Source organism: Saccostrea cucullata, unplaced genomic scaffold (genome assembly GCF_032062105.1).
Source record: "Saccostrea cucullata isolate Sc308-1 unplaced genomic scaffold, CSIRO_AGI_Scuc_v1 ctg328, whole genome shotgun sequence".
Taxonomy (NCBI): domain Eukaryota; kingdom Metazoa; phylum Mollusca; class Bivalvia; order Ostreida; family Ostreidae; genus Saccostrea; species Saccostrea cuccullata.
The window spans coordinates 149,058-173,448 of NW_026923817.1; the positions used below are offsets into that span (position 1 = coordinate 149,058).

Genomic DNA, 24,391 nt, shown 5'->3' on the forward strand with positions numbered 1-24,391 from the left:
TTCATGCACATGTAGATATTTATGAAGGGAGGGGGCTATTCAAGAACATGTACCCAATATATTGTAGATATTTACAAGTGTACTAAATTTTCAAATCAATCCAAGCAATATCTGTGTCAATATGAATATCTTGACTATAAGATTTTCTTAACAAAAACTTACTATTAAAAATATTTTTACTATGAAACATATGAAACTTTACTCTAGAACTTTTTTTTTAGATTTCAAATCTCTTAAATTTGTGAATTGTGATGAAAAATTACTAATGAATGTTATGCAATAATTTCATTTATGTTATAAAAAATGTGCATTTTTATATGATAGAAAACCTAAAAATCATAGTAAACTCGAGTAAGCTCGAATTACTATACCTAAATCGTTGATATACATAGTAAAAACTTTGTGCTAAAGAAAATTATTGTTCATTGCAGTAAACTTTAAATAACTATGGTTTATATTTGCAAGACACACATCCTTCTTACCAAGAAAGGCAGAACCATTTATGAAAAGTAGTCAATGCTTAAATCATTGTCTTGCAGCTTAAACTTGTATTAGTGTAAAAAAGCAATAATCCTGATTATTTTCGTGTAGATACCCCTGCATCCACTTGTTTATCCAGACATATCCTTCCTTGTTTAAATGGTAAATATGGTTGTGAACAGTCATTAATTTCTTCCTATAAAATAAAATAAAAATTTACTACAGTTGATAATGTTGCTAGGTGTCATGTGATGTTGTTTCCAAGATAAGGCATTGAAGCATCGATTTCATTATGCACATTAACATCGCTCTAAGTTCAAAGACGTACTTGCAGACCCCTCATTTTACGTGGTTATTAGCATATACATGTATAATTAAGACTCAAAAACCAATTTTGCAATCTTTTGGGGGAAATGTTTTAAGCATCCTTCTACAAATGAACAGACAACTAACGTTGTACAGAATACTATGAGCTAGTAAATAAGTAAATAAACTATGAGCTAGTAAATAAGCTATGACACTAGCGTGTTCTGAAGACATTAATGTTTATGTACCTTTGATGCAATTTGGATTTGGAAAAAAAAGGCGAAATACGGATTATGGTTATGATTCTTTTTCATAACATGCATTTTATATCAATAAAAATCAACTCACATTCACCGGATGCACGGTCAGTAAGCTGGCTTGCATCACATTGCTGTCACCTCACCGTTGTGGTCGTCATTCATCATGGTATTGGTGTAACTAAGCTTATTCTGTGGATTGTCATTGCCTCTCTCTCGTTTTTCCGTGTGTTCATCATCCAGGGCTTCATTTTCATGACCACCAGAAGGAGTGTTTTGTTGATCCTCTTGGTAATGTTTGGGTTTTGTCCTACGTGGCTACAGCAGAAGTTTTGTATTTAGAATTACACAGAATAACGACAAAAAAATTGTTTCTTTGAAAAAGCTAAATGAATGAATTAATTAAAAATTGCAAATTAAAAAAAATAAAATAAACGTTTCTCTTAGGACACCTTCATCACTGACTACAGCAAGATAACTAATTTATAACAAGGAAGTTTTTGAAATTGAGCGTTGCAAATGATATTTTTTTTATAAATTCAATTCTAATAATGTAATTTGTTTTAATTTCGACTTTGCCAAATTTGAAAAGTTCATTTCAAACTAAATTCAATGCATCATATTCTAATTCTTATGTAAAGATCAGGCCTGGAGGCCATAAAACTTAGACGAGCTCACTTTTGATCTGTCTCACTTTTCCACTATATATTCCTTTGGTTAAAGTGACACTGAGCTCAAAAGTGAGCTCGTCTAAGTTTTATGCCCCTCAGGCCAGAATAACAAATTTATACATATTCAGTATTACATATAACACGGTAACTGTTCTTGAACAGCTTTATTTTCACTCTGCAAATTCTGTTGCAATGTCTGTCTTATACTGTCTTCTAGCTGTAACATTGAACATATTAACTCGGACACCTTTCAAGTTTTTTCAATATTTTATTTGTCAATAATTCTTTCAGAAAATACATTTTATTTTTCAAAAATAACAAAGGGAGTAATTCAACAGGTTACATTTTAAAACAACACACACACAAACACTCTCTAATATTCATAATGCTAACACAATGTGCCACATACATTTTGAATTTTACTAAAGATAAAAAGTACATGTATTCATCAAATTTACCTTATTTTTTGACAGTTTAAAATGGCATCTTCCTGGACTGTAAGGTCAGTGAAAAAAAATTTAAAAGTGCACTTTTCTTGTTTCATACATGATAATGCCCAATTTACATAAATGAAGACACATTCGGCACACTGAGCTTAATTAAAAGTGTCCTGTATACTAAAGTATTTACCACAGAAATCGATGTACTAATCCTCTTATCTGTTCATAAAAATCACATCCCTTGCTTAAACCAATTAACTAATAAGTATCAACACACAAACAGTCTGTCAAGAACATAGTCAAAAAAACTTCACCTCAACTCTAGTCACACACTCGCACACAAAGACACCATTAAAAAAAACAAAGACAAACATACTGAGTATTTGAGTTAATAGCCATCTTTTAAGCAAGTGAAATATCATAATACAATTACTACATTGTATTTCTAAACAAAAAATACACTAGCATATCATATTACTCAGTAATTATATAGATTCTATTACTTTATTTGCGTAATATCTTATTTCAAACAAATACAAAGAAAAAAGACTTAAGGAGGAATGCCACACCAACTTTTTATTTTATAGATCTTTAAGTCACCCTTTTTAAACAATGGTTTCAGCATTGAAAGGCCAATATTAGCTCTATATATTTTATATGAATTTTTTTTTCTTTTTTCAAAGAAAATGAAAAAAAAATATTTATATCCAAATAAGCTGTTTTCGAGTAAAACTTTTGCTGTAAATGAATGCATCACATGAATGCCTAATAAAATATGTTGAGAAAAGCCGTATATGTATTAAATTTTTTAAAATAAAAAAATATTCATGAAAATAAAACACATAATTTGTGAATATTTTTTGAACTTGTGGTTAAAATCTTCTTAAGACCAGTCACAACTGGAGAGAACATCCGTTAATCATATTTATAAAACAAATTGAAATGAAATAGCCAAATTTTAGAGAAATTATTTTTTTTTTAATTTTGGCCAATCCCGATCGATCCCAACCATAATTGTACAATTATTGAAAATAAATAACTTTTCCCCAAGAACACTATATTGATAAGGTGTAATAAGGGTTAAACATTATTGAACTTGATAATAAAATAGATTTTTTTTCATTGTTAATACATGAAAAGGCAATAAATTAGCATTTTATTCATTTTGTTTTAATTTTGATCGGGATCAGTATAATTATGATCGCGTTAGGTCCAAATATTAAAAAAATTAATTTCTCTAAAATTTCTCAATTTCGTTTCAATTTCTTTTTAAAATATGATTGACAAACAAGTTGTCCTCAGTTGTGACTAGTTTTATGGTGTTTTTAACCATAGTTTTAAAAAGTATTCAAAAATTATAGGTTTTATTTTCATAAATATTTTTTTATTAAAAAATTTAAAAAGTCTAACCAACCTTTCTTCACATGTTTTGTCAGATATTCATATGATGCATTCATAATCATATAAAATAATTAAGAGCTAATGTTGGCCTTTCAATGCTGAAACCATTGTTTAAAAAGGATGACTCAAAGATCTATAAAATAAAAAGTTGGTGTGGCATTCCACCTTAAAAGGAAATTAGGAAAAGTGGCCAAAATCATGGTTGTCACAGTAATCTTTGTAAATATAGGGCAAGTTAATTATCACGTAATTTTTTTTCATGTCGTTTGATAAAAAAAAAATTAGGTTCAGATTGTCAAAAGTAAAGAGAACCATCTTAAATAAACATTATGTCCTGCTTGTAAATTCCTGTCATCATACATGTTGATCATTTACTTTACACAATACCAATTTTTTTTTATTTCCACTGTTTTCACAACATAGCAAAGCATAAAAATTTCATAGTAGCGAACTCAGTATGCATGATGCATTCATAAAGATAAAAAATATATATACTGGAAAATATACTGTAGAAAAATTATTAAAAATCATTTGTTTATTCAAAGATACTTGACCATACATTCAATTTTAACGAATGTTCAGATGAGCTAACGATTTTAAATTGCAGAAAAAAACTTAATATTAAAAAAATCGCTTTTTTATTTGGTTGCATTTTCTGTTAAAGAAAATAGCAGGACTTTTATCCAACTACAAAGAAATAATAAGAGAAAAAAAATAACAGTCTCTAACTACAAAGTTCTTGTGAAAATGAATAATGAGGGCGAACACCCTAATATTGAAGAAATTTCCTGTTATATTCTTTGAGACTGTAATTAATTTATAAAGAAAATTACATGAAAAAAAAACAATAATAAACCCCATCTTTAAAAAAACGACAACATGGTAAATGCACGGTAGTTAACCTGTTCGGGACTTTTCTTATTATTTCATTGAAAATAAAGTTAAAGAGAGTCTAAATTTAAGAAAATCATTCAAATCTTTGGGGAGTTTTATGTCAAAGCCTTTATACTGCATAAATTATCTTTGGTCAAATTGATCGCTTAACAATTAGGCAGTTTTGCCGAAGGTAACACTGGCGTATTCTGTAGTGCTGGCCTCCGTCTTGGGCTGGGACTGGGATTTGTTACTGCCTCCTTGGGGCCGGACTGCTATTTCAAGGTCAGCGTAGTGAAGTTCCGTCTTAGCCTCGTCCTTTGCTGCGTCATCTTTTTTGTCGTCAGCGTTTTCGTTCTGGAGACCAAAAACAAAACGGATATATGTAACAGTGAAGCATGTCATTCTGGCATGACATTGCCATCACTTTAAAGAAAGTCTTCTCGATTTCAGCTGGTTAAATGGTATTTATTAAAAAAAGCTCTGTATGTTTCAATGTTATTTTTAAAAAAGCAATTTAAAATGATAGTTATTTGTTCATGCAGTGTTAGATTCGTTCGATCCTAGGGGTCTGTGTTCGAACTTCTCATGCAGTTACAGAAAAAGTAGTTTTCATACGGAACATTTATCCTCCTGGATACAAAAATAGACCTTGATATGTTTCTTTATACCGAAGAGATAAATACAGTCTTTATAAAATAAACAATATACGGTCAAGATTACATATACATGTATACATTCTAAATATCTTCTTAGTTTTCATAATAAGTAGTAATATACGCAGACAAGAAGCCAAAATATTAACATTACTAAATATTAAAATATATAATTGAAATAAGAATATCAGGTCCACACTCAAAGTAGAATGATACAAAATGTTTGAAAAACTATAATCCTATTCCCAGATCGTAAAATATTTCAAAATTGACATTCAACATATCAGCAAGTCTTTCAATTTTCATACAAACTGTTTTATAAAGTAAGCATTTCACTGTCTAACAATATACATTTAAGAGTACAAATCTGAATGTATGAATACTTTCAAAATTAAAATGTTTAAACTATCCTTTATTTTTACGAACAAAAAAACCCCAATATTGATATATTTCAACTTCTAAACTGTTAAAATTTAGAATTGTTTTTACTTTTATCACATGGTATATACTCAAAGATATACTAATTATATCAATACTGCGAAATGTGAATATAAAATTGACAAACGGATTCATTTTATCCTTATCACATTTGATGAATATAATGTGATGACGAACTTTTCAATCATCAACTTCTATTATTAATTCAGCAATAAATCTTGATCACGGAGTTCATATCTCTCAGTTGACTAGATACACTAGAGCATGCTCTACGTATGAACAACTGCTCAAACGAATTAAGTTATTGACAAAAAAAGTGAAAGAATATCAGCAATCTCGATTAAAGTCACCATTTTGTAAGTTCTATGGTCCATACATCTTGTCAGGAAATACACTTTATCATTATTATGAGGGTTATCATAATAATTGTTAGACCATCATTTACACACTGGATTGTCTGCGGATTTTATGTCATTTCACGATCATGACAAGAAGCATACGGCGGGAATGCTTAATCTTTTATGACACATGATCCCATCTCTGATGTTTTAGATGATCGTGTTTGCTCTGCTCCAAAATTTGTATTGTTTGAATAACTTCTGAGCTTGATAACTGTTCGGTATCTCCAAATATTTCATAATACAGATAATTTTTTCTTTGTTTCTATCTTTTTACAGTTGCAGATGACTTTTCTCTCTTTTAAAATATGTACGGAAGATTTTTCCTGATTTTTAAAAGCTTAATTACTCGAGATTCTGTAGGAAAATTTAATAATCGAGATTTATATTGAGAGACTATAATAATACATGAACGTAAACGTAAAAACATTCTGTAATCTATTTAATGGAATGATGTACAATGTAGCATTTCATTATGGAGATAAGTCGTTCGGAAGGAAGACCATTTATTGCTCTAACGACAAGAAAAAAAAAAAACCTTTTTAAGTCTTCTTGCATGTTAGCATTCAGTTTATGTAATATGAGATGTATACCAATTAATACTGCAGAAATTCAAATATAAAATTAACAAGGAGATCCATTTTCCCCATCCCATTTGGTAATGACATCGACAAAACACAAAGTAATGGTTGAGATAATACTTCTTCAGAAAATGCAACAATTTTCTATATCATTTGAAAAAAAAAAATGAAAATGCAACTAAAATAAAAACAATCATAACAAAAAAAACAAATCCAACCATAAACAATGCATTAATTTGTAATTTGTTAATTAAAGTCTCTTCCATAGTGGCCAAAAGGTTAAAAGAGCGAAAATTTAATGCGTTATTTCAGCAAATATATCTAGGCTATATGGATAGACAGTTATGAAGGAATTTACTACATGTATGAATGAAATGCAGAGATAACACTCTAAGTACAAAGATATAATGATAATAAAGGTACATTCTCTGATAAGTTATAAGACCCCAGGGGGTCATCTCACCTGTTTTTCTGGGGCGTTGTTGTTTTTAACGGGCATACTATAAACAGATCCCTCTGAATTAGATGGCCCATTATATCTAAAACACACAGTCATAAAGTAAGTCAACATCTGTTGTATATCAATAATCAGTACTTTGGTCATGAAGAAGATAAGATCAGTAACTGAAAACTATTTATTACACTGCGAAATGAAATGACAGTTTTCTTTCAACGAAGATCTAGTCTAGTCATTCTACTGAAAAATGAGAACTAATTGCAACAGTTTATATTTCAATGCAAATTTGTAGATAAGCTATTGGTAACTCACATATAAAAAGTTTAGAAAAATTCAGTCAGGGGAAAGTTGGGAAATCGAAAGATTAAAATTAGGGATCAATATGAATTTAGAATTACCCATTTGCACACCGTACTTTTTCTATATGAGCTTTCTATGACAGACAGCCTGTAAACAATAGCCAATTAGCATTAAAAGTTGTTGTTTTAACCTTTAGTTTGTTATGCAATCAAAACTTAATCAAAAATATTATATATTTTGATATTCAAAGAAGTGTAGTTTTGACTTCCACACCGGCCAAATATCATCTACACATGTATAATGGTTAAAATTACCAAACAAAAGAGTATGGAATGCTGTTTGTATTCACAATATATTCCTAAATGTGAATGTGTTTACTTTCATTTTATTTGTAAACACCTGATGGTACATTATAGTAATGTAAATAATTCAAATGGAATCGTTTAGACAGAATTAAATGCTTAAATTCTCTTTTTTACATTTTTAATGTAACTTTTTAACAAAATATTTTAAACCCATTTTTTAAAACTTAACTCCTTGTAGATCATATGGTCATTTTTGCAACAGTAAAATGCCTGTGCGGCACTTATTGAAGCTCCATTTTATATGGGGACTGGTGACAACGGCGTTTCCATGAGCATGCTTAAGAATGTGAAAAATTTGGAACACTTTCAAAGTCACTTCTTAATAAGAGCAACATTGAAAAAAGAAAAGTAGATGGACGTGAATCCTTCTACTATAATTGTATATTGTTTAACGTCCCTCTCGAGAATTTTTCATGCATATGGAGACACCACCACTTCCCAGTGGAGAGCTGCATATTTTGTTCTGTACTCAGCACTTAGGGCCATTAAGCAGTGAGGGATATTTTTCGCGCCAGTGCCTACTGCGACACGGGACCTCGGTTCCGACCGGTCTCCACACCCCACAGTGGGATTCGAACCCGCGACGTAAGGATCGACTCCTTACTTCGCAACTCTAGAGCAGATGCTCTAACCACTGCGCCATGCGGGTGAATTCCTAGATTAAAGCCAAAGTCTTATAATTTCTATTACTGTTAGGATAAAAATATTTGGGGATAATATAACAATAATACTTTTACAAATGAATTTGGACAAGTAAAAATTGACTACTAGTATTAAGAAGGGTAACAATATAATAACTATTAACTGCGCAGAACCTTTGCGCGCACATTTCACGATATTTTGTACTCAATGCAGTTTAATTACTGTTGAATCGGCTACATCTTGGTCAACAATGATCATTTTCAAGGGATAACAATTTCAGATTTTATCCTAAAACGTGCCTTATCTTCATATTATTGAATGTAGTTGGTGTAATTACACTAAAAAAAAATTTTGAAATATTTTATGGAATATCACCATCCATGAAGCAACATTGACTGTTGCTATGTTCTTATCACACCGGAGGGCATGGTTTCATTATATGGAGGGTAAAAAATGCATTGATCCACTCGATATGAGTAAGATAGCACTTTTATTAAACTCATGAAAAGAAATACCCTGTAGGGTACAGTACCCGGGTGTGGGGTGGGTTCAAGTTCTGATCAAGCAAGAACCAACATACTCATTATAGTGTACAAGCATTTTATGATACTGATGTAAACAGAATATTTTTTTTTATTTCTGATCATTTTATACAAGTTAGATATCATTATAGTGTACAAGCATTTTATGATACTGATGTAAACAGAGTATTTTTTTTTATTTCTGAGCATTATACAAGTTACCAACCAATCAAAACTGGTGTCACGTGTTAAAAGAAAATTTTCTGAAGGGTGGACAACACAACTACAATGTAATCTGTGGGGAACAACTCTGCTGTGCGTAAAAAAAATTTCAGATTTCAGAATATTTTTCGACACAAAAAAATTAACAACCTACCTAATCCAGAATAAAAACATATAAATCTATTTCGGGGAGGAATGGGGTTCTATGAGATCTTCTCACAATTTTCTTCATATACGGGGAAAACCTTGCAGTTACAGGAGGGATTCAGTTTTTTTTTTAATTTTTTTTTTTTTTTTTTTTTGGGGGGGGGGGGCATTTTCTGCTACTTTTTCATAAAAAAAATTCTTATTGGGGGATGTCCCCTGACCCCTCTAAATCTGCTCCTAATTATTTTTGGATATTACCTTTCATAAGAATTAAAACATTTTTATTGTTTCTTAACTTTTGGTGATTGAGTATATTTGTGCTATACCTAGCATTGCTGAATACTGAATTACAATTTTCATGTAAAATTCATTTATAATGTATCCATGGTTACCACCTATTTACATAAATCTTCTATATAATTTCTTTGAACAGCTGTTGAAGCATTTATGGCAAAAGAATGCATTTTAAGTATGCGTGTAAACTAACGTAGTGACTGTATTCGTGTTGGTAAAGGTTCACTGTTCAAAAGTAGGTGATATTCTCAATTTATACTGTTTCCATGGCAACCAACACATATAGTAACTAAAATTTAATATTTTTCCAATTCAGTTTATTCAGTTAAGTTTATTTCCCTCCTAACATGTTTTTTTTTTTAAACCAGTATAGAAGTCTCTACTTTACATTGTTCGTTTAACACTTAATCAGAGTGAACACAATACGTCCCAATATTGACCCGAATTTTTCAATTTTCCCATGTATAATTTTTTCTAAACTTTTTGTTATATATTCAGACCATATCATAGATTGATTAAAACTAAGTTTTGAAACTGTTGCAATTAGTTCACATTTTGATGGAAAATTTGATATTTTGACTAGACTAATCATAGACATCTCGATATAGCTTCTCATTCTATTAGATTCTCTAAGCTGAGGAAACAAGGGTATCAACAGTTTTATTTAAAGGATAACAAACACTTTACAAATTCTCAAGTGGATAAAATGACCCCGTCAGCAAATAAAATCTGTAATAAAGTCGAATGTTGGCAGACTCTTCCCCATAAAAACGTGTTTTCCGGTCAACAGGGAATGCTCACTTCTCCATGGCACCTAATCCAACCTTTAATGTTTTTGGAGATCTGTGTTTGCTCTACTCTTTTGTTCAGTGAACTTGTGACTTAATTGTTGTTTGTTTTCTTCATAATTTAAATTTTAATATTTTTTTTTTCATTTTTTCCCCACATACCATTAATTTATTAAATCAACTTACCCTGGAACATTTCCCGTTGCTTTGTCTGAAATGAATAAACGAGAACCAGGTTGAAGAAGAATTTACTTTTGTTAATGAAAAACATTTTTTTTTCTGTCAGAAAACGTCAATTTTGAAAATAAGATCATTTTAATAAAAATGTTTTATTTCATTTGCAGTAAAAATTCCAAGTTGGTTATATTTTTCAAAATGACAAGAAAAGAAGAATAAAAGAAAGATGGTGTAAATTTTTACTTTTCCTTTGCAATATGGCAGCAAGTTTTTTAATCAAGTTACTACTAGCATTGCTTATCGAGTTGGAAGATAAATTTTTATGTATGACTAGTTGATGAACCGGCAGTATTAGTCTAAATTTGAGATGAATATCAAATGGGGTAAAGTTTGAATTAAGTAAGCAAAATGTACGTGCATTAAACATGCAAAAAAAAAAATAATAATAAAATAAAATAAAAAGAACCATCACATGCATCTACATATGTCTGAAGCAGTTTATATTTGTCGCTATAGCAGCATATACTTGTCATTGTATATAAATATTCATTGAACACTTGCAGAAAGCGAGTATTTAATTTCGATTACATTAAGTAAGCCTAGAATGTGTATCATGATTGGAACTTAAACCTCAATTCCAAAATAATTACAATTGTATATTTGTAAGAAAACTTCCATTAGGCATAGATTGTTAACTTGTATATATGTTATTTACTAGATATAAAAATATAGTTACCATTGGAAGATTCAGCCGCTAATAAAATAATGTCAGAGTTTAAAATGGTGTGATTACAATAAATAGATATGTTGTGCCGGTAATAGTACTAATTGTATACATTTGCTGTGTTTTTATGTGAAATGAAATACCATTTTTGTGTATACTCACGCGTAGAAATATTACGGGAGAAGCGTGCGCTAACATGGCGTCACAATGAGGCTACAGAGACGTTAGTAAAATTATAACGATATAGGACAGCCAGGAATTCAAATATTGAGTTTATTTTTTATGCTTTTAGACATGGAAAATGTGAATGTAAGGAATGTTTTTATGTTTAGAGTGAATCATTGGTGTGTAAATCACACAGACTAGCGCGCTTCATGAAATATGCCTACGTAACAAGTCTGTGTGACTTACACACTAATAACTCACACAAAACTTTAAAACATTCCTTCAGTATATCTTAAATTTCATACATTTACATCGTTGAAAAGAATAACCTAGAAATTGCAAATACTATAAACTATAAAAAAAATTCATAAAAATAATTATTTTTTTTTCAATTCACAAATTAATAGGTTTTATCAATTTTCTAAAAATTATTTTCACAGGTACACATTAAAGAACATGTATTTATATACCAAAAGTGCAACAATGTTCTTCCAGAAGTCAACTTAATTTCAACACAATAATTTCAACAACAAAAAATTAACCAGTTAATCAGAAGGGCTTGGGCACAAATTAGAAGTTTTCTCAGATTTTCTGTATAATACATGTACCATGACTTAGATGATAATATTATAGCATTTTAAACGGAAATATACGTATATATATTTACATTTATAAATAATTTTCCTTAAAATAACTGATTCTTAGAAAGTGGGAACACTGTTCATTTTCTCATGAACTACCACGCTTCACGACGGCATATTTGTCAAGAACCGCTAACGCTCTTCATGAAATATGCCGCCTCGAAGCCTTGTAGCTCCTAACCTCATGAATCTTCAAAAATTAAATTCATTTCTTAAGGTCAGACGAGACGTGTATTTGTATATCTCCTCAATGTATGAAAAATATACAATTTGTATAACAGTGTAATATATAAAGCATGAAATTATACAGAAAATTTGAGAAAATATAACTTCAAATTTGTGTCCAGGTCCCTTTAGTATCTGGCATATCTACATTTTGTAAAAGAACTTATAAAGAAAATGATTTTTTTTAAAAGTTAATGTTTAAAGACATTGAAGATTCATTTATTTTTTCCCTGAATCAAAGACGAAACATTAATGCGCATATAATTTTGCGGACAACATAATCCTTAATGTCACCGTGAGAAGATTTCATCAAAGGACTGAAAGTACTTACACGATCCGAATCCTGACCCTGATTTTCTGCGAAGCACCAAGAAATAAACCAGAAGAATGATGACGACAAGAACCACAACTCCTCCGACCACGCTCCCAATAATGATGGCGATATCATCTTTACCTGTAACAAAAACTTAAGGCTAGCTGTCTTTATGTATATTTCAACATACATTCTTCTAAAAATAGTGATTGCTAAAACTTTAAAATAAAAAATGCTACATTATCAAATATTTAACATTTACCACTTGTTTTCTTAACTTTTGGAATACCTTTAGAAACATGTTTATATAAAAACATTTACAAACGACCTTTAAAAAATAAAGAAATAAATAATAAATGCTTGTACCTTCAGGGTACATGATAAATAAAGATTCTGATTACAAAATAAAACAAAAGACGGTAAGATGACTTGGAAATTATAAGAACATATCATAATGCAACAAAAATGTGTATATTGAAATACAGTGAAAATAATTCAAATACAATGTATTTGTTTACAGCTTTATTTTCTTCGACTTTCTCGAAAAAAGATTTAAATCAGAACTTAACAATAAGTAAAGGAACAAATGACAAATTATGCTATGAAGGGCAAAAGGGAAAATCAAAGGATTTGAAAACATAAGACACACAGAAAAGGTTCATATGGATATTCAAAGCTGTATACAATAAAAAAAAATTAAAGGTTAACTACTTTTAATAATATTATGATTCTGGCTAATGTTTTCGAATACATCTGATGTACCATTAAATAATATCATATTTTTAAAATTAAAATCTTAGTGGATTTACAATGGAATAACCTAAATATTAAAAAAAATCAGTCAGGTATAAAAACGTTTGCAACTGGTTGGAAATATTCCTGGTAACGAGAGAAATTCTCGATATACATATACATGTACAATGATATACAAAATATCCTTAAAATTTAGATAGTCTGTTTTGTTTAATACATCAAAAAATGTAATTATACCATTTTTATGGTATTGTCTTGAAAATATTTGCCTCGCTATTGTTTTATTTTTCTTGAAAAAGCGTAAAATTCTTGCTTTTCAAGGAATGTTTTCAACCAGATAAATACGCATATAAACATTCTGTATAACATGAATATTGGTGTAAATGGGCAAAGCCTTTATGCAAATAAATTATTGGGGAAAGCCTATTGCTACTTCCAATACGTATTTACCAGTCTTTGAAGATTTTGTTGTTGGTGACTGTGTTGCAGTTGAACTCGCTGTAGAAAGGGACAACAAATAGCTAATATGGATAAACTGTATCCAACGTTTACAGGGATTACAAATGTGCAATGAATATATACCTATTTCTTTTTTGAAAAACTACCTTAGCTAACTAAATTACATTCTGTACCTGTATAGTAAATTAAGAGACGAGGGTCAATTGTTTTGATTTTTTAAAAGTTAATTTTCATGTTACACTCAAGCTTCCATTTTATAAAGAAAATTTAGAATAAGAAAGGACAAGACTTTTTGGCCATGCACTGAGATTTGTTGTCTCCAGGCATATTGCAATAATTTTTACAACTTTATGGGGTACACAAAAGTCACAGAAAGATTACAAAATGTGCCAATTTCCAAATTTTCTCATTTTCATGAAAATATTGATTGATTTTATAGCTTTTTTTTTGTTTCGGAAAACACAGAGCACAAGTTTGCCTACCTTCTAAATTTATATATTTCACGTACTTATATTAGATGCTTATTGTGTATAAAAATCTAAGATAGGCAAACCTGTACAAAATGATTCCTGAAGTGAAAAGTATCTCAGTTTGATGAAATTCAAATCAGAATTTAGGAAGTTCGGTGTAATGTCCAACTGTGACACCCTCTTGAGACCTCACTATACCCTTTTAATCAATTTTATTGTTAGTTTTTGAACAAGCAATATTTAAAGTTCTTAACTACAAACAATTTTAACTGTGTTTTAATTTTTTTTACCATCAAATAGGGGGCCAAATATGGCTGTTACCATATCTTGTCCTTTAATTTCGAATCATTTAAGCATACCAAAACAGAAACATACACGCAAAAGCAATTACGATGATTTTACTAAATTGGGGTTGAACGTTTTGTAAAAAAAAAAAACAAACTTTATTTTATCAGTTTTCATATGAATAATTCATATTGCAAGAAAATAAATACAGTGTCATCAAAATTTTGACAGAAAAAAAGCAAATTGAAAAAGAATTGGAAATTTAACGAGAAAAATATCAACAATATTAAACCTATGTACAAACCATATCTAGAATTACTACAATATGTTTACAAGCGATATTAACAATCAAAGATTTATTAAGTTTCATGTACATGTGTATTTCGAGTAATGACTTAATCGTAATTTTGTAAAACAAGGAACATATGAAAACAACAATATAGTACAAACCTGTGTATGAATACAAATAGGAACAACCTGTATTATAATAAATGTATATGAAAAGTCTTAAAAGTATACTTATGCAGAAAGACGTTGGAAAGTATGTATGTGACAAGGATTACCAGTCTGTGAAGACGAGTCTTCAGTCGAGGTTGACGAATCTCCTTGAGGAGTTGTAGGCCTATTCACTACAGAAAGGGATAACAAATGACGTCTCAAGGAAAAACTACATTTTCATTGATACCAAGGATGCAATATATACCTTTTTTCAGTTATTTTAAAGTCATACATGGAGATGGGAACGACATTCAAAACGTTAATAAAGCACTTTAGGTAAAAGTAAAGATACATATCATATAAAGATGTTAATGATATTACTATTCTTAGTTTTAAAGAAGGCCAGCTTTAAATTTGTGTTTTGCTTGGTAAAATGTTGTATTGATTTGCATGTTTATTTACATATGAAAAACACGCAAATAGGTAAACTCTACGATTTAGTATTCGACACATAGTTTCAAAAGCTATGTGTACTTCGGTTATGATCATTTTTTTTTCTTCAAAAATTTCAGTTTTTATAGACTTGAGCAAAAAATTGAAAGAAACTTAAGAAATGCCATCTTAACTGACTGAGCAATCTTTTAAAAGTAAACTACATAAACAGTACATACTCTCTGTCGTTTCTGGAGTTGTCTCAGTTTCTTCCCCTGTAAAAATAAAAAAGACAAAAAAATGAACTGCAGCATTGCAATTGATTTATACAAAGTGCCCCAAAACGCTTTGCGGTTTCTAAAACGTACTCTGCCCCAGGTTATGTTATATATCGTGTAAAATACTAGTAGGTTAAAATAAGCTTTATTCCTTAAAAATGACACCAAATTCTGCAAAAAATAGCTACTTTACTCGTAAGTACATTTGACACTCACCGATAGATATGTTAACATACTGCATAGCTGTTCCAGATCCGCAAAGAGAAGAATAACCGGACTCACACAGGAACTGTGTACCGGTGTCACTGCTGGTGAGGTTGTAGGTGATGGTACTGGAACGGGTGTATTGACACCCTGCCTTGGAGGCCTGGGAGTGGACTGGGGCCTCCGGTAGCCCCGTGAAAGATGAGGCATCAGCAGTCTTAGCACACCAACGTATTGTCTGGAATAACAGGAAATGATATATAACATTCATTAACAAATGATTTTTCAAAAAAGGTATTTCAAAGCAATTCTAACAGAGTTTGCAGCAAAATGTACAAAAAGTTTGAACTGGCATCAAGAAATAATGGACTGGCGGATTAGGAGAATACGACTCTACAGAATATGTTATTGAAAAGGTAGTAGAAATCTTTCTAATCTCTGTAAGAATTATGGAAAATTGCTACAAACTTACAGCGCTGGGGTCACTGCCGATTTGTCCAGTACAAGTCAGCTGTATGGTAGTCCCTACTTGAAATTGTCTTCTAGATGTGTAAGATTCACCTTGAATTCTGACGCTAGGTGCCGCAATCTGTGCTGGTTGAACTAAAACACACAATAATTCAATAATGTATTATTAATTATCTATAACTATAATCTCTAAACAGGAAAAATGAGAGACATTGCTCATTCAAATAGGGGTATTGACTTAAAGAGAAAGTAGCCGAGGATGTATTTTGGTAATTTTGGAATTCTCAAGAAAGCCGAATGGTCAATTTGTACAATTAATTAAAACTTCAGATTAAATTTTGAAGAACATTTGCATGATTTGTGCTTTATGAAATTTTCCTATGCCTTTCAGTTGTTTCATTTAAACATTTTTTTCAGTATTCGTAATTGTGTATATCTGCGAATTTTTATTGCAAGGTCTTTCTGACATAAGTCTTTTTGTTATATTTAAATTAAAGCTAAAATTCTTCAAAATCATACATCATGTGAAAGTCCTTTCAATGTTTTTCTATCCGAAATATCTCAGAAGAAAAGCAGGTGACTTCGACTTATAAATTACTTAATTGGAATATTCTTCATAATTCAAACAGATGATGTTTGTGAAGGGTTATCCGTATGCTCACCTCTAAAAGTCTTCTGTAATGGTCCAGTTTCCTGATTAACAAGACCCGTGTCAAAAGCACTAAGGGTACACTTATACTCTGTGAAATCCCCGGGACATGTTAAATTACTGCTGGGGAAAAATAACTGAAGAAATGCGGACGAGACCGGACTCACGGCGCCTGTTAAGGTAGTCCTATCCCTTAGTGACGTATCCTGATATGATGTACCCTGTCCGGTAACTGAAGCAGTATTTTCAAAGCCGGTCGATGTGTTTCTCTGCAGTTGTATGACAAATACTTGTGTTAGCAGTGAGCTGGTAACAGAACATATTATATTTACTCCATCCTTTCCCAGTTCTACGATCGTTGGTTGGGCCTGAATCTGCAGGGATCGGGTAGATGCTGAAAGAAAAGGAAGGTAATATATCTGTAGAGAGAATACACATGTATTTCCAAAACATCAAATTTAAAACATTTTTGGTGATAATGGTGGGGGGGGGGAGGGAGGGCACTAAAATTATGATTCCCTGACTTTATAAAAAAAATGAGATTAGAAAAAAAGTTTTAACTCCATTTCCAAGTATTTACAAATCGAGTACTAGTACTTCATTGAGATTCACACACATGTATGTTAGTATACTGTCATAGATGCTAGCACAATCTTGGGCTGATTTACGATACGTAAAAAAAACAAAATTAAAAAAAATATTTTTGATATTTAGTCGAATTCGAAATCTTGATGTAATAATGAATTTCTTTGTTTTTAGTATTTCCATTTTGTTTAATTCTGAGACCCTGACGTACAGTGTATTTTCTAAAATAACAAATTGAAAGTATTTTCTTTAATGAATATAAAAATTAATTTCCTATTAGGCCTGTAAGAAAATTTCAATGTTGCCCTTAACACATCTTTGCACTTCATATTTCAGTAAAAACTAAGGAATGTAATTTTATAAAATTTAAATCATTGTTGATTTTCTGCTTTAAAAAGCTAAGACTTTTTTGTAATTTTCAACTTGTTTCAGCTTGTTTCATGAATGAAATATATGGAGATAAGGAACAGCATTTAAGCTCAAAAAACCATTAAACAATAAAAAATAGGAGCAGAGCAAAACGGATCTCCAAAACATCCGAGGTGGGATCAGGTGCCATGGTGGAGTGAGCATACCCTGCCGATCAGTCACAACCGCCGTGTTCTCCTTTTCATAATATGGAAATAACGGAAATTCCGTGGACAATTCAGTATATAAAAAATGGCCTCACAATTAGTATGAAAAACGTCACTCACTATTTGCTGACAAGATTACTGACTCATTGTATTGTCTACAGAAATTACGAAACGATGACTTTGAACGAGACTGCTGATATTTTTGTTGACGATTGAAAAGTTTAAAAGTCATCGCATTAGATTAATTACCATTAACGTCCTTAAACTCCAATTTAGGTTAAATATCTAAAAATGAAATAGATGAGTGTGGTTTCTTTTTTTCAAGCTCACCGGGATATATAGTATCGATATAAGATTATACATCGTCGATATACATTGTATATATAAAAAAAAATTGGAGTTGAAAGCCACAGTAAGTGTTTTCTTCTTTTCACGTATTAGATTTTGGACAAATTGCACTTCATATGAATACAAAATATAGGTCTGCTTATAAGGGTGCAATTGGAATCCACGAAAATTCCAATCGATTGTTGGAAGACCTGGCCTCCAAAAACCACATAGATATTGTCATTTAGACTCTCAAGCATCTTTTTAATGTCAACTTCTGTACTTGTGTGTACAATCAGAATTTTTTTTAACAAAATATTTCTGGAAATGACTAATGACAAGGTAAGTAAATTTACGAGTTCCATTTTTATTGAAAAAGCACCCGTCAATGATATGAAAAAGTGGTTTTATATCGAAAAGGGAGATAACTTGCAAAGGTTGACAAAATTATCTTTGGCAAATCAGCCCTTTCTTGAGATCAAGAGAAAAACTGGTATGATTATCAAGCTCAAGGCTGTTTCAATTAATCTTCAAATAATGTGGAAAGCAGACATAAGAATACCATACGCACTATTTTTCACTTTTGAATCTATGTGTGGAATGGAACAGAAATTCATTTAAGCGCAAGTTATGTTTAAATTGGTCTGAAATTATAAAAAAGTAATGGGAATTTGGGTTTAAAAATCGTCGTTTAGCTATGTCATTCAATCAATTCAATTGATCCTACAGAGTACTTACTGACGTTTATGGTGACGCTATCACTCTGAGCAGACGACAGTTCAGTACCAAGGCCTACGTCGTAAGAGATGTCACATCGAAACTCGGCAAAGTTGTCATGCCACTGCACAGTATAAGAAAAGGCATGTGTCAGATCAAACGTGCCGTTCTCAAATTGCGGTAATATATCGGGAGTGGTCGTAGACATGATAGGGTGAAATGTCCTGTTGCTGGTGCCGTTGTATACATCCCGGCGTAAGAGATGGACGATAGGGCGCGGTCTCCCTGTGTTTCCCTTGCAGGTGAATTGTATGGTCATCCTTTCTTGAACGTCCGGTGCACTGGCAGCCAGTTGTAGTTTATCTGGGGAAGCTGATAGCAATAGATAGAACTGATCACAAATATTGTGTGTAATAAACTTATAAAAATTGTTTTTACCAAGACCTGTTAACTTTTGAAAAATAAGCCTTCAAATAATTTCATATGAAATGAATTTCTTTTTTGGCTTAACTTAATTTTTTTTTTGAAAAGGTCATCTGCGAGAGTTCGAAACACTTATAAACAGTTTTTTTTAAAACTAGAATTGTAATAACTGAGTGTTTAGTGTGTTAAGCATTAGTTATTACCAATAGTCCTTATGAGCAAAGTATCCTCTCCCATGCCATCTGACCCTTCAACTTTGACCCTGTAGTCTCCATCATGGATCTGGAAGTTCACGATGTATATCATTATGTTCACTTTTCTTGTGCTGCCATCTATCGCACTCACCTGCACATTAGCGTCCATTGTCCATGAAGAGTTCGTGGTGATGTTTGTATCGACGATTTTGATGACTTCATACATCCCATTTAGACTAGTGACGGTAAATTCAGAGGAATTATCTTGTGTCGTGTAGGTTAAGAAGAAGCTGACCTGTTCTCCTAGCTTGGCCTCGACCACTTTAGGGGTTGTTACAAATGTTGTTTCTAAAAATGTATTTTAGAAGTTTGAAATTTGAAAAAAAAATTCATCAGCTTGGCAAACACGTACATGTACAGCGGCCAACAAAGGTTTGTATATTATAGAAAACAACTTATAAAAAAACTAGAAAAATGTTTTTATAGGTTCTCGGACAGAATACATGAGACACTACAAATAATTGTCCCCCGCTTTCGCGAAAGCGAGGGGACATTAGATCTCAATCGTCTGTCCGTCTGTCAGTCTGTCCGTCCCAAAAACTTTAACCTTACACATAACTTTTGATTTTGTGGAGCTATGACTTTCATATTTCACATGTGTATTCCTTGTGATAAGACTTTTCTTTGGGTACCACCAAATTTGACCTTCTGGTCTTGACCTTGGAGTTTGACCCACTTTTACACAAAAATTCCTAACTTTTACTTTGGCCATAACTTTTGAATGGTAGATACTAGGACTTTCATATTTCACATATATATTCTTTGTGACAAAACCTTTCATTAGATACCAACAACTTTGACCTTTTGACCTTGACCTTGGAGATTTCCGTACATATGAAAAAACTTTAACCTTGACCATAACTTTTGAACGGTAAGGGCTAGGGCTTTCATACGTCATGTATGTAATTCTTGTGAGAAGACCTTTCATTGGATACCGAGAACTTTGACCCTTTGACCTTGGAGTTTGACCTACTTTTCAAAAACTTTGACCTTGACCACAACTTTTAAACAGTAGATACTAGGACTTTCATATTTCATATATGTATTCTTTGTGGCAAGACCTTTCATTTGATATCAAATACCTTGACTTTTTGACCTTTTACCTTGGGTATTTTTCGTACTTATAAAAAACTTTAACCTTGTCCATAACTTTTGAATGGTAAGGGCTAGGGCTTTCATACTTCACATATGTAATCCTTGTGAGAGGACTTTTTATTGGATACCAAGAACTTTAACCGTTTGACCTTGACCTTGGAGTTCAGTGATGATTTCTAACTAAATGACATACGATAGGGTGTTCATATTACACACTAATATGTCATAAAAAATGACATCTCACCCACAAAGACACCGAAAGCAGGGGACCACTATTCCTTGAATTTGCTTGTTTTGCATATATTTGTTTTTGTCGTATCAAAATTTACATGTATACCGTGAAAGTGTGATAGCTTTTTGGATTACTGTTGGGGTTGAGCTGCACCAAAGATCTAAAAATTGGGGGGTATAATAACTAAAATACAAAATGAATGGAAATAAAAAATAAATGAGCCACCTTCACCGCTTTAAATAAAGTTTTAGACTAGAACTGCTATGACATAGAGATTTACCTTCATATTAATATCATAATTCATCAGAAAAATTTCTTATTATCCGTCAGTATTGATAATAGATCGCATCTTGTGTATTGTTACACACTTCCGGTTTCATCAACCAGACGACCACTGTGTACGCACAGGAGTTCGCGTACCTATCAATTTAGCTGCAGATCTGTAGCTCTCCAAAGAAAATAAATATTGATAGATCTCCAGACTATCAATATATATTTTTATCGGAGAGCTACAGATCTGCAGCTGCTATCAATCATACCGAAATTTTCATTAAATAAAAAAAATACGTAATACGTATAATAATAACACATAGGTATTACGTATGTTTTTATTTACCGAAAATTTCGGCAAAATTGATAGGTACGCGAACTCCTGTGGTGTACGTTATCTTCACCTTTGCACTGTAACAAGCAACACCACAGGCACCTGAAGTTTGAATTGTGTAACTCCCATCCCAATCCATTCTACATTTTCAAATCTATTTTGTTTTAGAAACGACCACTCTGGCCGCTACATTTTTTTGTATATAAGCTGAAGGGCTATTTATTGACTCTAAAACGAATTCAGAAGGTGTGTGCGTGGGGGGGGGGGGGTCATCCTTACGATAAGGCCTGTGATAATACTGATTGCATTTTATGTATTTTTCGAAGGAATTTTCATTTTGGCTTTCCAATGACAGAGGGATTTTCCTTCGTTTTTTGGTCTGATATGTAGGCTACCTTTTTAAGGGAATTGAAGTGTTTCTCTCAATAAAGCAGTTTCTCTGAGGGCATTACTAGAGCAATACGTGTGCAACACTTGCTTCAACGATTTTTAACGAGGCGTAAATTCTTTTTTTTTCCCTTTTAACAATCGTGTATCTAGGAATTCTGCAAAATCGTAAAGTGTTAGCATTATTATGACTATATACTGTAGTCAGTTACTTGGAGGACCAAACGTGCCCTCCTTTTCACCCTTATTTCAAATATGCTTTATTTCCCAAGCTTTCATGATAAAATAATTGTTAAATGGACTTAGACTGTGTTTCTAAAGACTTTTCCTGTTATTACAACCTATATCGGAGGAAACTGTAGATTCAGCGTGTTTAAGAAGGATATTGATTTTATCCTATTAGCAGGACAACTGTGTGCGGTACTAAATAAATCTATCATGTTGTACGTGTACTATAGATTGATGATAAATACACAACACACTGTCACTTGAAGTTTTTAACCTTTCTTTTCATAAATAAACAATTCCCCATACTATGATTACAGTATATATTGCAGGATTTTTTATATAAAGAATACTAAGTGAAAAACGTCAAATGGCTGTGACACAGCATAATAATTTTTCAGATTTAATGCGCCGAGAATAATTTTGTTTGAGTGAATCTATAAGATATGCCCAAAATCTGCTTTTTAGAACTGAAGTGTGCTTTAAATTTTGCAGTGATGTCTAATGTAAATAACTGCTTAAAATATTGTAAATTAAAAAAAAAAATAGATAAGATGATTGACAAATGTGACAAGGGGATAAGAAAACAAGCCTAATTCTTAGCGTGTATACATAACTCTAGGACCCAACCCAATGTTGCATGTTTCCCATGATAACAATGGTTAAGCTCTCAGCATTGTGATAGATTACAAGTCAAAATTGACAGGCAATGTACAAAATAGCTAAATTAGAGGAATGTTGAAGGACAAAATTTCAACAAGCAACATGAAGACCCTGGTCGTGGAGAAATAAAGTTTTGTAGTAAAATTAGAATTCTACATTAGTTTATCGTGTAGAATCATGTCAAAGTTGACAATCAGCAGGCTATTTTTTTTTAAAAAGAAAAACGTTCGTTAGAAAATAAAATTAATCTGAAAACACTCTTGTTGACTTATTCGCCATTAATGTTAATTTAACCCGAAAGATAAATGTTTTTGGTTTTACGAGATCGTTTATCTGTTAATGGAGTTATGACCTTAAGTAAAGTACATAGAAAGTGATAAGGACATTGCAATTCGCTCCATCCTGTGTAAAAGCTGTATATTTCATCTAAACCACTTCAAGGCTTTGTTTATTTTATAATTTTTTTTAAAATTTGACGTACCTGTTTGAGAAAAAGTTTTTCCAGAAAATAATAAAAACAACACAATATAAATCCAATACCCCTCCATATTACGTGTAGTTGAATAGTTCAGTACTAAGATGATGCGCTCGGATCTTTGTTGTAGCGGATTTTGAGTCATTGAGCGACAATTACACGATTCCTGAGGTCATAAATTCTGATGGACCGGGGTCACGCCACTACGCCCTCTATACTGAGTATTTATCTGTGTATTGAATTGAAAACTAAAGAAAAAAAAGTCCCCTGGGTCTCGTTTTCATTATTGCACTTGAGTAACAATGCTGTTTTTAATTTAACAAAGATCATATCTTGATAAGAGAATGGAAAAGCAGTGGTTGAATGTATCTTTTTACACGGTTACTCGTAAACTGAAAAAAAAAGAAATGAAAGGAATTTCTTTCTGGGGGGTTTTTATACTTCCCTTTTTTACAATATGTGTCGTTGATGCATTTTTGGCATGTTAATTTTTTTTCTTCTGTCTTGCATGATCTCTTTCGATTTTCGTTTGGCGTTGATGAATTCAAAACTTGCGTGGAACATTTTATTATGTATGCACACAAAGATTTTGACAACACTTTACATAGAATTTCTTAATTGAATTAGATTTCCTCTAGGAGCCTTGCAGAGGCTACTCCACAACGCGGAAATGACTGGTCCTACATGTAACTTCGCAAACGACACATCAATAAAATTAAAGATTTTAATGGATTGATAGATAATTCTCACAAAATAAACGATGTAGTTACAGTGAGACCAAGTCGTAAAACTGATCGAACTGTGTAATTTAAACATCGACCTTACTTTATTGTCACACAAGTTCAACACAGCCAGTCCGCTTTAATCAACAATCTGTGGTAGATAAACTGAGAGGTTGAATTTACAATTTA

General features: G+C 31.7%; 1 protein-coding gene across 3 annotated transcripts; it reads right to left on the reverse strand.

Annotated features, from left to right (window-relative positions):
* Positions 1-332: 332 nt before the first annotated feature.
* LOC134264962 (uncharacterized) lies at positions 333-23,769 on the reverse strand. Of its 3 annotated transcripts, XM_062747200.1 has the most exons (14): positions 23,487-23,769; positions 19,749-20,087; positions 19,144-19,494; positions 16,932-17,312; positions 16,274-16,404; positions 15,814-16,039; positions 15,559-15,594; positions 15,013-15,078; positions 12,501-12,623; positions 11,151-11,168; positions 10,424-10,448; positions 6,965-7,040; positions 1,135-1,361; positions 333-676 (listed from the first exon to the last, which is right to left on the reverse strand). In XM_062747200.1, the coding sequence occupies exons 1-13, from the start codon at positions 23,623-23,625 to the stop codon at positions 1,170-1,172; spliced, it is 2,103 nt and encodes a 700-aa protein (XP_062603184.1). In that variant the 5' UTR covers positions 23,626-23,769; the 3' UTR covers positions 333-676; positions 1,135-1,169. The 3 variants fall into 3 exon arrangements, with proteins under 3 accessions (XP_062603184.1, XP_062603186.1, XP_062603185.1); XM_062747202.1 differs by lacking the exon at positions 15,013-15,078 and having other exon boundaries at positions 338-676; positions 23,487-23,765; XM_062747201.1 differs by lacking the exons at positions 333-676; positions 1,135-1,361 and adding an exon at positions 4,268-4,785 and having other exon boundaries at positions 23,487-23,766.
* Positions 23,770-24,391: the final 622 nt, after the last annotated feature.